This window comes from Elephantulus edwardii, unplaced genomic scaffold (genome assembly GCF_000299155.1).
Source record: "Elephantulus edwardii isolate Elephantulus edwardi_28Jun2011 unplaced genomic scaffold, EleEdw1.0 scaffold00003, whole genome shotgun sequence".
NCBI lineage: Eukaryota > Metazoa > Chordata > Mammalia > Macroscelidea > Macroscelididae > Elephantulus > Elephantulus edwardii.
The window spans coordinates 32838126-32854364 of record NW_006399753.1 but is presented as its reverse complement, the minus strand read 5'-3'; the positions used below and the strand labels follow the sequence as shown (position 1 = coordinate 32854364).

The 16239-nt window shown below is 39.3% G+C and overlaps 1 protein-coding gene across 1 annotated transcript in view; it reads right to left on the bottom strand.

Annotated features, from left to right (window-relative positions):
* DPP4 (dipeptidyl-peptidase 4) overlaps positions 1-16239 on the bottom strand; it is a 118285-nt gene that overhangs the window by 39267 nt on the left and 62779 nt on the right. The window contains exons 11-18 of the mRNA XM_006879485.1: positions 10641-10776; positions 8466-8510; positions 6127-6234; positions 5800-5867; positions 4836-4889; positions 4119-4240; positions 2230-2277; positions 1892-1990 (exon numbers count right to left, since the gene is read on the bottom strand). Coding sequence (XP_006879547.1) covers positions 1892-1990; positions 2230-2277; positions 4119-4240; positions 4836-4889; positions 5800-5867; positions 6127-6234; positions 8466-8510; positions 10641-10776 — 680 coding nt within the window. The remainder of the gene's footprint in view (positions 1-1891; positions 1991-2229; positions 2278-4118; positions 4241-4835; positions 4890-5799; positions 5868-6126; positions 6235-8465; positions 8511-10640; positions 10777-16239) is intronic.

Genomic DNA, 16239 nt, shown 5'->3' with positions numbered 1-16239 from the left:
CCCCAACTCTATTTTAAAATTCTGATTTAATAACATTCTTTTCTATCCTATTGCCATCCCAGACTGCAGTATTGAGCTCCCATTTTTAGCTATGTTTACAGAATAAAATCAGGTATACATAGAGTAAATGCTAGCAAATATTCTATATGACCTTCTGCTCATCTATTTCATTCCACTGTGCTTGGTTTTGACATCAGTTAAATAAAATTTGTTCCTAAATATCAGATCAGTTTCTGTTTCTCCCAAAATTAGATTTCAATTTAGGCTAATTCATCTTGTACTTCTTTTAAAAAAAAAAGAGTTGTTGCCTATTTTAATAAGGTTACTTCTAAATTCAGTAGATTTTACTGGCAAGGGGGAAGGACATTCTAAGCTCTGGAGCTGTTACTTCCATATATCTGTTTTATATTTTGTTTTCTGTTTGCTATAATTATTTAGTTGAGGAAAAAAGAAAAGTTTCAGAGTAGAATCTTTATATAATAGAATTCTCTTCAGTTTGTATTTTGCAAATTATTTTTATACTTTCTGATTAAGTGCGTTTATAGCCCATCACCATCTAGTCGATTCCAACTCTAAAAACACCAGAAACTCTATTTCCACTATAATTTTAATAGAATGCCAAACTATCAGTTGAACACGAATATTTATAAAGAGTGTGGGATGCTTCCCACTTGATTTTTCTGTTTTTCTTATTTAATTTGGCACTAGAGTTGAAGATTTTTTAGTTCTACCTTTTCTTTGGAATTGTTTCCTCACTTAATCCTTCTTCTCTTGCTCTTTCTCTTCTATCCTTCTTCAAGTCTTCTTTTCCAGTTTGAATTATTACAACCTCCCTGTCAACAAGATTCTCCCCCACCTAGCACCCCCATTCCACATTCCCCACAGAATTGTCTACCTAATCATGGTGCTCTCCTGACCCTGAAGTCTTCAGGGGCTCCCCATAGTGTCCCAAGAGAAATTAAATATTACATCTCAGCTTTCAACACTGTCAGCACCAGACAGTCTGAGCTCGCTTTAAGTGTGGGTCAACAGCCAGCAGCACTGATGCCAACTGGAAGTCCATTACAAATGCACACCCCTGGGCCTCTCTCGTCTGCGGGGAATCCAAATGTGCATGTTAACAAGGTCCTAGACCATTCATATGCACATTGATTTCTAAGCTATTCTTGAGAATTACTGTGCACTTTCCAGGTGTTTTTCCTGTCATTTCCTGAGTATTTCTTGCTTTTATCCTAAATTTAAAGTGTACTAAGCCCAGTTTTTTAAAATATATTGATTCCTGATAGATTCTCCACCCATAAATTGTTACTCCTAATATGAGAGAAAGACCAAAAGACTGATCAATTATTTCACTCAAGTAAATTCATTGTTTTTAGAGATTGCCAAATAGAATCCATTATAAGACAAAAAGCCATGAACTAGCTATATTACAGGGAGAGTGTTTTTAGAAAGAAATTAAGATTTCTTTCCTGAGACTGCAGTATAAATATTTTATAGCTAACCCTAAATTTTTCATACTGTCATTTCACAGATTTTCAGTCTTTTTAGATTGAAATTGTATTAGGATATCATAAAGTTAAAAGCACGATTAATATTTAACAATAGAAAAGTTACTAATATGTTACAACTGCATTAGCAATAATGTGTTTTCTCCAAATACCTTTTGTCTTGAAACATTTTTGCCTAGGATGTTATTCTATTTTAAGACCAAAGCATGCAAAATTAATAATTCTTGTGACAGTACATTTATTTCATGGAAACTTCCTAAACTAGATTTTTACATAGTATAAAAGTGAAAATTTTCTGATGAAGTGATCATATTTGGATGTATTTTATTGGTGTTTTTATAAGAAAAACTATACCAGGGGAAATTAATTATCTTTTCACTTACTTATCCCATTCAAAACAAGGGTACCCAGTTCTTTTGAGGGCATCTGCACATCCTCCAGCATGTTCCTCAAAGCTGAGTTGTCTTCCAAGACTCTCAGTTCTATTTAAATACAGGAGACAGCAGAGATTTGTCACAATGTGAAGAATTTTGATTATGTAATGCAGTAATAAACAATTAGGAGTCATTTAGACGATGTATATTTCAGGTCACAAGTCCCGTGTTCAAAGCATGATTAAGAGATTCAAAAGCCAAAGGAAATCACACTGTGCAAATATTCTACTGGTTCTATTCAGACAGGTTTTTAAAAGCAAATGAAGGGAGAAATATGATACAAATACCTTCATCAGTGCTACTGCGATGCAGAGTATAGCGTGGTAGATCAGGACCTGTTAAGATAATCAGAGAAAAAGATGTTTTGAATATTTTTTCAAAAGAAGAAAGATGGCATGCATTACGTTTCAAAAATAGAATTTGTTACCACTCTACTTTGTCAGAGCACATAATAAATATCATAGTGGGCTATCATAATATAAATATCATAAGGGGCTCAATGTTGGCTGATTATCCCTGTAATTTTTTTTTTCGTCCTTTGCTTAAAATAATTGCAATTCACGGTTAAGACTCTACAGGTTCGGGAATGGATTGGAAGTATTTGGATCACAATCACCTGGGCCCCTGACTACCTGTTCTGACAGCTGATACCTATGTTCTGGTTTTCTCCGCCCTGAGCTCTCTCTGGCCCCGCCCCCTTAGGGTGGAGCTCTGTTGCCCTCCACCCCTAGGAAGGGGGCGGGTTTCCCTCTGGCTGCCCATCTGCACCCACACCTGCACGGTGGTTAGTTTGGACAAGCAATTCTTTCCTGGCATGCGAAAGTGTTTTTCTCACAAGCATATATCTTCACTATCCCAACTGTGGTGATTGCAGCGATGAAGGTAACGGTACAGAAGAGATATTTTGTGACTTACTTGTTTTTTGATGCATTTAAATGTTAATATTCATTCTTTTACCTTTGGGGAGAGACACAGTAAAAAGCCAGACACAGCCTTGGTTTTGATACTTGGTTTACTTATGTGTGCGTGATTTTGGACAACAGTACAAAAACTTCCAGTTGACTAGTTTGGAGGTCTCATTTTGACAGTTTTCAAATTTGAAATTCATATGTTTTTATAAAATCCAGGTTCTTTCTCCCATTTTAAGAATCATTCTAGCACTGGGCTTAAGAGAGAGGGCTCTGGAAGTGAAGCCAGGTGTCTGGTTCCCATTCTACTTCTTACTACCTCTGTGGCCTTGTGTAAGTCACTATAACTCCTTGTCCAGGATTCTTCATTTATAATATTGTCGTTTTTGTTGTGTACCATCGAGTCAGAACTGACCCACAGCTGACCCTCTGGTGGGTTTTCACAGGTAGTTAATCTCATGGGAGGAGATTGCCCGTTTTTCTCCCATGGAGCAGCTGGTGAATTCATCCCACGTGCCTTTGGGATTGCCATGCAGCTTCCTACCACTAGGCTAAAAAAGGATTAACCACAGAAAATAGGGCAGAGTTTGTGAAACACATTATCTGCATATATATTCTCACTTAAACAGGCAAATGCATAAAATAATAAAGAATAACCATAATAAGTGCACATATAAGGATCAAGTATCTCTGTTACACATTAGTTCTGGAGTGTCTGTTTTCAGTCTAAAGCAAACTATGCCATTTTCTTGTTTAAAATGGGATGGAAAGGTGGTTAAACTTGTAGGTATGAGTTAAAAGATGGTTGCTGTTAGGTGTTCTTAAGTACGACCCATAGTGACCTTATAAACAACAGATCTGAACCCTGTCCTATCCTGTGCCATCCTCACAATCTTTGACATACTTGAGCCCATTGCTACAAGGCAGTGTCAATCCATCCAGTTGAAGGTCTTCCTCTCTTTTGAGGAAATGGGAACTTAAGAGATGGAGACTTATCCAATCCAAAAGCTCCTCAATTGAAGAGGAGAAAATTAGGCTGAGCAGAAAGAATGTATCTCAAGCTGGAGACAGGAAGGGAAACTACACGGATGGAGATAAAGAAGGTTAAACTATCAAGAGAGGAGGAGCATCAGGTGGGGAGCACAAAGAGAATTGATGAATTAAAGGTGAGGGGGAGGAAGGGGTCTGCTTCCAATAGACTGAGTGAGGGGAAAAAAGACGCAATTTCAGATAGATGGTTGTAAATGTGCCAGTCAGTACAAACTTACCTGAGTATATCAGCTGATAATACTTTGCCTCTTTACTAAATGATACAGAATAGTATTTACTTTCTTCTGGAACCAGCTTACAAGTAATGCATTCCACTTTTGTAGGATCATTAAGTTGGACTCTGTAAAACCAATGGAGAAAATTAAGTGCTTGATGAAGGAATAAATGACGGGAAGAAACAGAATGGCATAATCATTTCAAAAGATTTCAGAAAGCCAAACCGACTCTTAAAGGCCTTTTGTTTTTGAATGTGAAAAACCTAAAAAAAAACCAAAAAGAAACCAAACTCCTTTTTGTTGCACAATTAATCTGTAATAACCTTAAACATTCCACTGTTTGGCAATATTACAAAACACCTAATATGACATTTTCCTTTTTGTTGAATTGAAGATTAATGTATAAAAGAATAGAAACATTCAAGTGCAGAACAATTCTAGTTTAATCCTAGTTAAACCAAGTGTGGAAAACCCCCACCATTATTGTATAGTTGATAATGACTCATAGCAATCCTCCTTCAGGTTTCTGATGTAATAAATCTTCATGTGGATAAAGATTTCTCTCGTGGATGTTGGATTCTAACTGCTGGTTTCAGCTGGCAGGGCAACACATTATGCACTGTGCCACTGGAACTACTTTAATGCTAGTTAGGACAAGGAAATAAGAGCCCAGAAATTTTACATCAGCTAAAAAAGAGTCAAGAACAAGAGGGCTCTTACTTATACAGATTTCTTCCTCCTGGAATTCCATTATATTGATTGCTAATGTAGTATCTGTGAAGAAAACAAGTAAAATATATATTAATTATACAAATATATTTTTAAAAAACCAACTAAATGTATGTCATTTAATTCAAACATGAGCCATTGGCATATTTTTAAGGCATATATCTATCTCACATTCAGCCTTTGCTCTACCACCCTCCTCCCCAAGACAGAAGCCGAAAAGAATGAACTTTTCTTCATTGTCTCTATAGTGGGTATTCTTTTTCTTGACATTAAAACATATGAATGCAGGCATCTCTATGTTAACTACAATGACAGATTAAAAAACTCAAAATGGGTCTTTTGTCTGCAAACGTGATTGGAAAACTAATCTGAAATTTGGACCCCTTTTCTACATTATTTTCTTGATTCGTAATACAAATTCTTAGATGGTAGGAATCTGCTCCTCCTGCCAGGAGATGTGCCAGATCAAAAGAAGACCTGTAACTGGTCAGTGACAACATTCTGTTGTAAAACAAGAAAACTGTAACAGAACTAAAAAAAGCCCCAAGTCCTCTTTTATCATTGATGAAATGTAGTGGAAAGAAAGCCTCTGCAAAATATTTCCATTTCCCAAATGGTAAGGCTGAGACATAGATGGACAAACTAGCTTTCCCAAGACTTCTAAGAATTCTGTGACCCTAAATGCTAGTTCAGCATTTCCTAGTCAAGGAAAAGAGGCTGGAGCTCTTACAACGTAAAGCAGGTAAGAGCAAGAGGTAGAGCTGCTTGTGGCACGGTATCAACTCTGCGAAGCATATGTGAAAATCATTAAGGCTTCCGTATGTTAAAGAGAAAAAAGTACTGAACACATTCCAAACAGACTACTGTTTATTTGCGAGAGATTCTTCCCTACTGGGCGAAGAGGGCATGATTACGGCAAGAAGATTTATATCCTATCGGTTATTCAAAAACTCACAGGTGTTCGTTGGTAAGCACTTCGATCCTGATGACCTCCCAGGCTCCTTTTGTAATAAATGTACAGTGCTGGCAGGGTTTTTGAAAGAGAAATTTATTAGATTGCTTTTCTTATTAAAATTAGGTGAAGAAAGAGATTATTTTTATCAGGACTAATCTTGGGTTTCCCTGTTGAGTCTCTTTACCTCATCTCACCCCACTCCAGAAGCTACTCAGGAATTTTAATTAGTCCAATTATTTATATGCATTGATCAAATATAGTGGATGGTTTCCACTCAAGTTAGTTTCTGCAAAAGGAGACTTGAACGAATTTTTCCAAAATACTTACTTGATTATCTATTTGGAAACGGCAGATGTGTTTGTAGCCTTCTTCATTGCTTATGATTTTGTAGAACATATTACCATCTGATGTGAAGTGAGGTTCGGAAGGCCTAAACTGGAAAATAATGGAAAACCCAAAGAATACAACATGAAGTGAATCTCATCTCTACAGCAACTTGAGTTTCAGAAGGTCCTGTCCACATCAGAGCTTCGACCTGGTTCATTCCTTTTAGACCCTGAGCTCTCCTACTCAGAATTTGCACCCGAAGGTCACCTAGGGATTGGCTAAAATGTAGATTCTGATTCAGTATATCTGAGGTGAAAAGGCAAATGCTCAATAGGGGATCAAACCAGCATGAACTCTGTCCAAAACCCAGGCTTTATTTACTTGCCAAACTAAACAGAGTTTGAAAAAGAAAATGTTCTTTCTATTAAAAAGGAAAGTGGGGAGAAATCTAACTCAACAGGATTTTTCTGCTAGTAAACATGAAATACACATAAAGAGGCTCCCACAGGACACTCAGGAGGGAGAGGTCACTGCTGTAATTTCTGGACATTTTCTCATTTTAGAGGGGAACCCAGTGACTCCTATGTGAATTCCCTATGTGTAATGAAAACACACTACTTTTTAAAAAAAATTTTTTTTTAGCTTAGAGGTATTTTGTAATATGGGTGGGAGAATGGATTTTTAATTTCTGGGAGGGTGTTTTCTTTATATTAATTTCTTTTATTAAGAACTTTAGGCTGTTTCTGGACATTCCTGCAAGGAATATCTGTCATATCTTTCAAACTGAGATATCCACAGAGCCATAATTTTATCATAAGCCTCTTGCCTTTGCTAAACATACAAATACGCCCAGCAATTCATAAAAAAAAATATAGTTGTAAAGAAACAGAGAACAAAATCTCTACTTTATACAGTTCAGTGAGAGAGAGTGCTCAGAAGATTCTGTTGTTTAAGCAGAACGGTGCTTCTTCCCAGCCTGAAAGAAATATGTCGCTTTATGATTCCGACTTCCTTGCTACATCTGAGAGCAGGTAGGAGATGGTCTTTTAAAATTGTTGGTTCACTTCGCCCTCGATGTTTCCTCTCTCATCAAGCTCCCATTTTGGGAAAGAAGGAAAATGCTTCCCTCTTCTATTTAGTGATTCAAAGCGAATTCATTTATGGAGCAAGCTGAGGCGTGCAGTACACTTGGTGTTCTCATTACAGAGCTCTGAAACACATTCCCCTCTCTAGACCTGTGTTCACAGCCTTATCTTTTTAATACATTTCCCTGTTTCCCCTGGATGGAGTTGTGCCTACTAGAAATGTGTGAAAAGTGGCATCTGTCTGGTTAAATACAGAGAGGAAAAAACATATTTTTTTCAGAGAGTCGTGAGGAAGTGTAGCATGTCTCTTGCCATGGAGGAAACCACTTTTCATGTTGGCAAACCTCTCCCCTCTGCCCAATCAATGCCTAAAGAAAAAGGACGTGTAAATGCTATCGTCGCCCTGAGCCCAGCTGGAAGGGGTTGTGTTCTTGGACCAAGGGCCCCTCACTTCTGTGACTCAAGAGTTACATAAATCCCTGTATTTCTTTGTGCCATGTTCCCCACCCCCGCTGCCTTAAAGGGAGCTTAGTAAAAATTGTCATAAGGATTAGGTGAGATGTATGCTTCCTCTTTTACACACTGTGTGCGGTGATGGCTGGAATTCCTTCACTGGACTTGATTCTTTCCATGGTCTCGTAGCAACATGATTAGTTATTTTGCCCAATGTGTAACGCAACAGGAAGGGAACGCAGGAGAAATCTCTAAGGGTCACTGCGCCTTCTTGGATACAGTTCTGCCTCTGGGTGCCTGGAAAAGTGTGAACCCACAGGAGTGTAGTGTTTTCCAAAGGCAGTGGCATAGCCAGTGTTATGTGTTTGCCACGGATTTTCTGCTGGATGTGATCACATCTCCTCAGGCATTTGTACAGCCTGTGGGTGGAAGCTGTGTTTTCTGCTACTAAAGCACATAACTTCAAATATGAGGTCAATGAGCACATTCAGTTTCTTGGATGCCTTTCAGGAAAGGTTGCTTTTTAACTTACTAAGAACTATAATTTTCCTAGACTGTGTTTTGTTTTATTATTTGTCTTTTGATTTTTCACTGTCCCTTAAACTTTCCAACTAAAGATGTTACATATTCTCCATTAAAGGACACCTCTACAGGTAACCTTTAAATATTTTGAGAAAAAGGTTAACAATGTTTTTGTTAGCAACCACTATCATAGGGCCCTAAATGTGACCATCGACACATTGCGCAGTACTAAGCGTCTAATCCATGTTACATAAACTCCATATAACTTTAAACACTTACTCTTCCAACCCAGCCAGTGGTGCTCACTTCAATGTGTTGTCGTGCCTAGGAAGGGGAAAATTAAAAGTATTTCAGAAAAATGAGAGGATAAACACTATTCTTCAGCTACTATTTGTGGTGATATAAACAAACAAATAATAAAAGAATTGAGCACTACCCCCATTCACTTACTTTCATGAATATGATTTTGATGGAAGTACATTCGATTATTTACATCTTACAGTTGAGTCGAGGCCCATATCCTACACTGGTATTGGTACGATATCAGCTGAAAGGAGCCTCCATCCCAATCCCACAAACCTGCTCCTCTTACTCATTCCTGTTCTACCTGGTGACTTCTAAGCTACTAACACAGGACTCATTCTGGGCTCTCACTCTCTTCACAGTCATCTCTCAGCCCCAGTCACCTCCTTCCTTGACTGACTTGACTTGTCCCTTACTTCTGCTTCCTTTGTTCACATCCCCTCGAGTCTCCAGTGGCCCATTTGTCATATTCTCCTCATTACAGACTCTACTGCTATGCTCTCCACTCAGCTTCCCTACCCCAATCAGTACCCCAACTGACAACTGACAGAGATTTGGGTTTTTGTTGTTGTTTTTTAAAAGGCAAATTAAATGCCCTACTGTTTAAACCTTGGAAAAGCTCCCTGCTTTGTAAGTCCAAACTCCTCAGGATGGCACATAAACCTTCATCTGTAACTCAAACTTCAGTTCTTGTCATTCTCTCCTCCTCCAACCCCTAGTCGTATGTAGCTGTAGTCCCCTGCAGACTCCAAGCTATTTCCCATCACCTTGGCTGTACATATTAACCACCCACTTTCATGGTCTTTTTGTGCTTGTCTGCTTATCATGGTAGAATGTATCAGATGGCTTCATCTATCCCCTATCATTTCCCTGTTCCACTGCACCTGACTCAGTAGAGGTAGCCTCCTTTTTTCACCTTACATTCCCTATGTATCTTGCTTATACAATGCAGTGATACTCCAGAGATTTCACTGGCAAGAAGCAAAGAGCTTGGGTTTTTTTGTTTTTGTTTTTTTTTTTTATTTCTGACTGTGTTACATTACCTGAGCAAGCCACTTAATCTCACTGCCAACCTCCACTCAGTCTAGTATGTGGTGTGTTCAATATATGGCAAACGATAATTATTTTCATAATGACATTCCCAACTAGGAGATGAACATTTTGCACATAGGCATTCTAACTGATTTTTTTTTAAAAAAAAAAAACAAAAACATAAAACCTGTTGCTATAGGGTCGATCCTGTCTCATAGTGATATTCAGGACCCAGTAGAAGTGTTTCATGAGATTTTTCAAAGTTGTAGTCTTTACAGAAACACACTGTCACATCTTTCTCCCATGGAATGTCTGGTGAGTTTGAACTGCCAACATTATAATTATCAGCTAAACACTTAAGTACTGTGCCACAGGGCATTCAATAAGTGAATGACTGAATCAAATGAGAGAAGCTGAGAATCTGCCTTGTGATCAAGCAAGATAAGAGTAGGGAGGGGAGCTCCCTTTATTAGGAAAGGTATCTTGCAGAAGTGTTTTCACTATTTGCAACCTTCTACCAGGTTCTACCTCTCCTGAAGGAGCTGAAAGCCCAAAACTTACCCACAGGCTCCCACAGGGCCTTTATTCCAGCTCCAGAAGCCTGGCTGGACCGCCTAGACACCAGACAGAAATTGCTAGCACATCAAGTTTGTTTCCATGTTTTCCACCATCTGGAAACAGACTGGTGGTTATCAATGTAAGTCTTAACGCTATTCATTGCTTTGAATTAGTCACAGTATGGTAACGATTTATAGCCTCATCAGCAGCTCTTCCTCATCCCTTGTACTTTTTCTATAGAAATACTTATCATTGACCTGCAGTTCCTGGTCCTCTTTGACCTTCTGAATTTTGACATCAGATTCTACTTGCTGGGTTTTTAATCACCTCTTTTGCAGTACTAGCATCTTAACTAAAGGAGTATGACTCAATGAAGGAGAAAGAAGCATTACCACATACCAGATTGCCTAAAAATTAGTCATGACTCATGACTCCTTTGGGATCAGACACAGAGTCAGAAAGAATAGTGTCTCAAACTTCATTTCTTGATGCCCAACATTCATCTGCTTCCGGATCCCATCCTGGTAGCTTTAGAAGTAGAGCATTCCTGTTCAGTCTTACCACTGAGCATGTCCATCTCTCACTGGATTTGTCATAGTCACAGATATCCATCACAGAATAGTTCTGAATTCTCTTGAGCCACTGCAGAGAGATCCTTTCTGGGGTTGCCCACGTCACATCACACAAGTAATGTTCTCTGGAAGAGAAAGCGGGGAAAGGGGAAAGAAGCAGAGAGGAAGGAAGGGAAGAGAGAGAGAAAAGGGGAAAGGAAAGCAGGGGGGGAAGTTAAATTTTCTACTGGAACCTGTATAAACTTTCCTCTGCCACACGGAAATCTATTTTAATGGAAAGTACAATTTTAATCTGCCGTAGAAATAACTTAGTATCACAATATTCACCTTTCCTTAAAGCTTAAAGTGCAGTTCAACTTGGAATGGAAATAAAAAATAAATCTAACAGGAGAAAGAGTGGCTAGCATCCTATTTGTGACTCTAATCATGCATTAGGGTTTTCTCAAGCCCCTAACTTGGCCTTTACTGGGCCAGGGAGTGCGGGTGGTGTTTTTTCATCTTCTTCCTGCTATCTTAAAGGAGCAATGTGGTGAGGTCAAGGGCAGAAGCTGCAATTTGAGGATTTTCTGGTAATTTGACGTGCTTCTAAAGGAAAAATTTTCCTCTTCGGGTGAAACTACAGCTGACCTTTTTCTCAACTTCATTTTCAAATGGAGAAAAAGAATCCACTCATAACTCCACAGGTTTTGAAAAACAAAGAATTATGTTCTAAAATGCTATTTGTAAGAATCAAAACATGAACTGTGTGAAGAAATCAAAAGAACCTTGTGGTATTTGAACATAAGTTTACATAAGGAGAGCTATCTCCAGCACTTCCTCCAGCACATAACTTGAAAAAAATTTTTTTTTGTTGGTTTGGAGCCACTTTCTGATTTATAGCAAAATAGATGAAATTCATTATTTACTCTTCTGCTTGTGCCCCATGTTATTTGCTATGGATAGTTCTTTACGTTTGTCTCTTGCATAACTTTGAATGGTTATGGTTAAGTCACTCCTCTCCAATGATTACTTCAAGGCTTCCTCCCTTTCTTCAGAAGATTCCAAAGCAATCTTATTCCTTCTAGTTCCTGTTACCCTCCTCTTCAAAACCTTCCCTCCCTTCACACACACACACACACACACACACACACATTCTTCTCCAGCTTTGCTATTTCCTTCACAACCTGTGCTCCACCTTTCCACCTGTCATTGCCTGGCTGCAAGCTCTCTTACAACAGCGTCCACATCTGCCTTGTTCTTAGGGGTATCCCCAGGGAGAGGCAGACTGCTTCGCTTAAGTAGAGACTTATTCAATGTCTGTCGAATGCAGTATGGAAGGAAGGAGAAAACCTCTTCCTGACTGTTGTGTCCTAGGTAGCTCTGTGGAGTTCCCTAGAACTCACAGATGACTCCCTCTTCCTGCCATCTCTAAAGACATTAAATTATAAAACAGATTCTTGAATACTTGGGATGAATTAGGCTCCGGGACAATTACTGTAATCCTCTCTGACAACTTCACTACCTTCTCTGATAGCTGAGAGTACTGAATAGGTTAGATCAGTGGAGGTCTTGGGACACTAAGCCATTCTATAAATATGAATCCATGACCATTGCAGTCCTTTCCCCTATTTAGCACAGTATGTTAAGCATCAGGCTGCTAATCCAAAAGTTAGTGGTTCAAATCCAACATCTGTCCCAAGGGAGAAAGTTGACACAGTCTGCTTCCATAAATATTTACAGCCTTAAGATAGCTTTATTCTATCCTATAGGGTTGCTGTGAGTCAAAACCTACTTGATAGCAGTGAGTATAAATTGGTTCCTCCAAAAGAAGCTAAACATAGAATCACTATATGATCTGGTAATACCACTCCTACGTCTATAGCCCGAGAAAGGAAATGCACGAATGTAAGTATATTATAACTATATTCACCAAAGTGTTATTCATAAGAGCCCAGTAGTAGAAATGGCCCATGAAAGTTGGAAAAAAAATACAGCTGAGTATTACAGAGGCATAATGAAGTGCTCACATGTGCTACAGCATGGCTGGACACTGCCCATATTATGCTGAGCGACATAAGTCAGACAAAAAAGGACAAATACTTTATGGTCCCAATTACATAAAATACCTAGAATAGGCAAATTCATAGAAACAAAAGATGATTGGAGGAGGGGATTTATGGATTATTGGTCATTGAGTTGATGACAATTCATAGTAACCCTATGAATAATAACCCTGAACTCTCCCCTATTCTGAGCCAGTCTCACCATCTCTTGCCCACCTGTCCCCATTGCCACTGTCACGGTGTCAATCCATGTCATTCGGGGTCTTCCTTTCCTGCACTGACTTTTATAGATTAAAGGATATAAAAAGCATTCGGGAACAAAGAACAATGACAGTTGCACAGCACAGTAAATGCTATGAATGCCACTGAATTACACACTTGTGTTGTTGTTGTTATGTGCCATCGAGTCGTTTCTGACTCATAGCGACCCTATGCACAACAGCCCTAAACCCTGCTCTATCCTGCGCCAACCGCACTGCCTCTGACACACCCATCCCGATTACCCCAGTCACTGAATCAATCCATCTCATAGAGGGTCTTCCCCTCCTGCGCTGTACCTCCACCCTCCCAAGCATGATCCCCCTCTCCAAGGACCCGTCCCTCCTGGCAACATGTCCAAAGTATGTCAGATGAAGCCCCAGAATCCTTGCCTCCAAGGAGTAGCTTGGTTTAATCCTCTCCAAGATGAATCTGTTTGTTTTCCTGGCAGTCCAGGGTACATTCAGTACCCTTCTCCAGCACCACAGCTCAAAAGCATCCACTCTCCTTCTGTCCTCCCTAGTCATTGTCCAACTCTCTGACGCATAACAAGCGATTGCAAATACCATGACCTGTATCAGGCGCACCTTAGTCTCCAGAGAGACACTGTTGCTCCTGAGTACCTTTGAGAGGTCCCTAACAGCAGACTTTCCCATCGCGATATGCTTTTTGATTTCCTGACTGCTGGTACCAAGAGTGTTGACTGTGGAGCCGAGCAAACTGAAGCTGTGAACACTCTCAATCTCTTCGTCATCCATCCTGACGCTGCCAATTGGTCCAGTGGCGAGAATCTTTGTCTTCTTGACGTTGAGCCTTAGTCCATACTGAAGGCTACACACTTAGATGGTTAAATTATTAAAAACATTTTGTTGTATACATTTTACCACAATGAAACGAAAAATAACTGATGTGTTTCAATAGATACTAAACTTCAAAAACCCCATGAAGTTTCCCAGCATCATCCTTATCTTTGCCCTCCCCCCATCCAAAGTCTGAAACAACTACCACTCTTCAACCTTTGGGTTGTTTGTTTTGTTTTTTTTTTTTTTAATTTTCTTTTTAAAAATTGATATTTTAATGAAAGTTTACAGAAAACTTGGATTTTCATTCATTCATTCATTGTTGTACATTTTCCTCCTTACCCCACCAGTTTGCTTTTCTCTTTAAAAAGATTCTCTCATTGCAGCACAATTTCCTCCCTCCCTCCCACCCCCTAGTCTACTTTGCTGTACACCTCTTATTCTGGACTATCGTCATGCAGATAATACCTAATCATATATTTCTTTTAGACAGTTCTTTCCCTCATCTATTTAAATGCAGCGTTCATTATCTATCCCCTCTTCTTAGTTTCCTCCAATGCCCATGTCAGTCCCGTTTTATAATAGTTGCATTATGCAGTATTTGTCCTTTTGTGACTGAGCTATTTCATTCAGCATAACGTCCTCCATGGTCACCCATTTTGTATAATATTTTATGATATCCTTATTTTTCAGTGCTGCACAGTATTCCATTGTGTGAATAGACCACAACTTCTCTGTCCAATCATTTGTTTATGGGTACTTGGATTGCTTCCATCTCTTTGCTATTGTGAAAAATGCAACAATACACATGGGTGTGAATGTATCCGTTTGGGTGGAAGTTCTGGTTTCTTTAGGGTTTATTCCTAGTAGTAGAATTGTTGGGTCAAATGGAAGTTCTATTCCCAACTTTTTGAGAAAGCACCATACTGCTTTGCAGAGTGGTTGCACCATTTTGCACTCCCACCAAAAGTGAATCTTAGCTCAAACATCCCTATGTTCATTGATGAGGTTCTGAAAGCACCGTCCTCCTGCACAACTGTCCCCTTTCACTTGGAGTTTATCACAAGCTGCCACTTCTCAGGGTCTGAGCATGGAATGTCTTTTTTTATGTGGCCAGGAGCAGAGGTGCACTCATCTCATTGAACCCAATGTCAAGTCAGTACATGAAATCTCAAGGCAAATAAGTCTTACCCAGGACAGACGATAAATACTTGCAAATGGGAATGGACATATGCAAAGGATGAATAGACAACAAAGCTTTTTCATTCATCTTCCAGACCAAGAACCCACAAACGTTTTCAATTAAGGTCCAGAAAGTAAATATTTTAGAGGAGACAAGTCTTTTTTTTCAGTCACAACTACTCAGCCCTGCCCTTGTAGCACAAAAGCAGCCTTCAGAGGGTGAGTGCACATATGTTACTGTGAAACACTGAGGTTTTAATTCCATGTTGTTTTCCCACATCATGAAATGCTATGGTTCTAATAACTGAGCCATTTACAACTGAAATGCAGGGTGTTTAAGTAACTTGTTCAAGATCTCACAACTGCTTTTACTGAGAACCACAGTGGAACAAGTGGCAAGCTGGGTAGGGTCCCTAGGCGTTGGTATATTTACCCTGTTCTCTACCAGTAGCTTTTCCCTGTTTGTTTCTTAAGATCCAATAAATTACGTACCTCTCTCTGGGAAGAGGAAAGGAAATTATGGGAGAAAGTAACAACAAATTGCTTCCCACACATGAACACAATGTTGAAGGGTTCCATGGACATAAGCTATAACCTTGGACTTCAGAGATATTTTCTTTCTTTTTTTTTTTTTTTTAAGTTTTCTAGTTGTGGGAACAGAGAAGTGGAAAGGGGAGGGGATCATTTAAAGTGATTTTAACATGGTTCACCAGTATTAAGTAGCTTTATGTTAAACTCTTTGCCATGGCATCGATGCTGATTAATAGAGACTTTACAAGGACAGAACAGACCTGCTCTGGAGGTTTTCCAAAGCTGTAAACCTTTACAGGAGCAGACTGCCATGTGTTTCTTCTGCAGAGTGATAGATGGGCTCAAAACTTTTAGCCCCTGCTGACATAGTCACTGCACCACCAGGGCTCCTTGCTTTATCTATTAAATACCATAAATTATACTCTAGGTTTAGATCCCAAGATAAACTAACTTTGCCCATTTGAAAACACTGAGTAATGGAATTTGGGAAGCTAGTCAAGACATTCACAGGCAGTACGTATCCTCCCTGCCCACTTCTAGATCAAAGGCTAATGAACTTGTATTCCCCACTACCTCTGTCAATCTCCCCAGCCCAGGGTGAACTGAACTATGCACCCTGCAAGTACTCAATAAAGGGAGGTGACTGATGGAATGACTAGTCACATTTGAAATGTTCTTTTCTTGAGCTGCTGCAGTATCCCCTAAGATTGAGGATGAAGGGGAGACAGAGTAGGGGTGCCTAACCCAGTCCTGAGCAGAGCTGTCAATGAGTGAA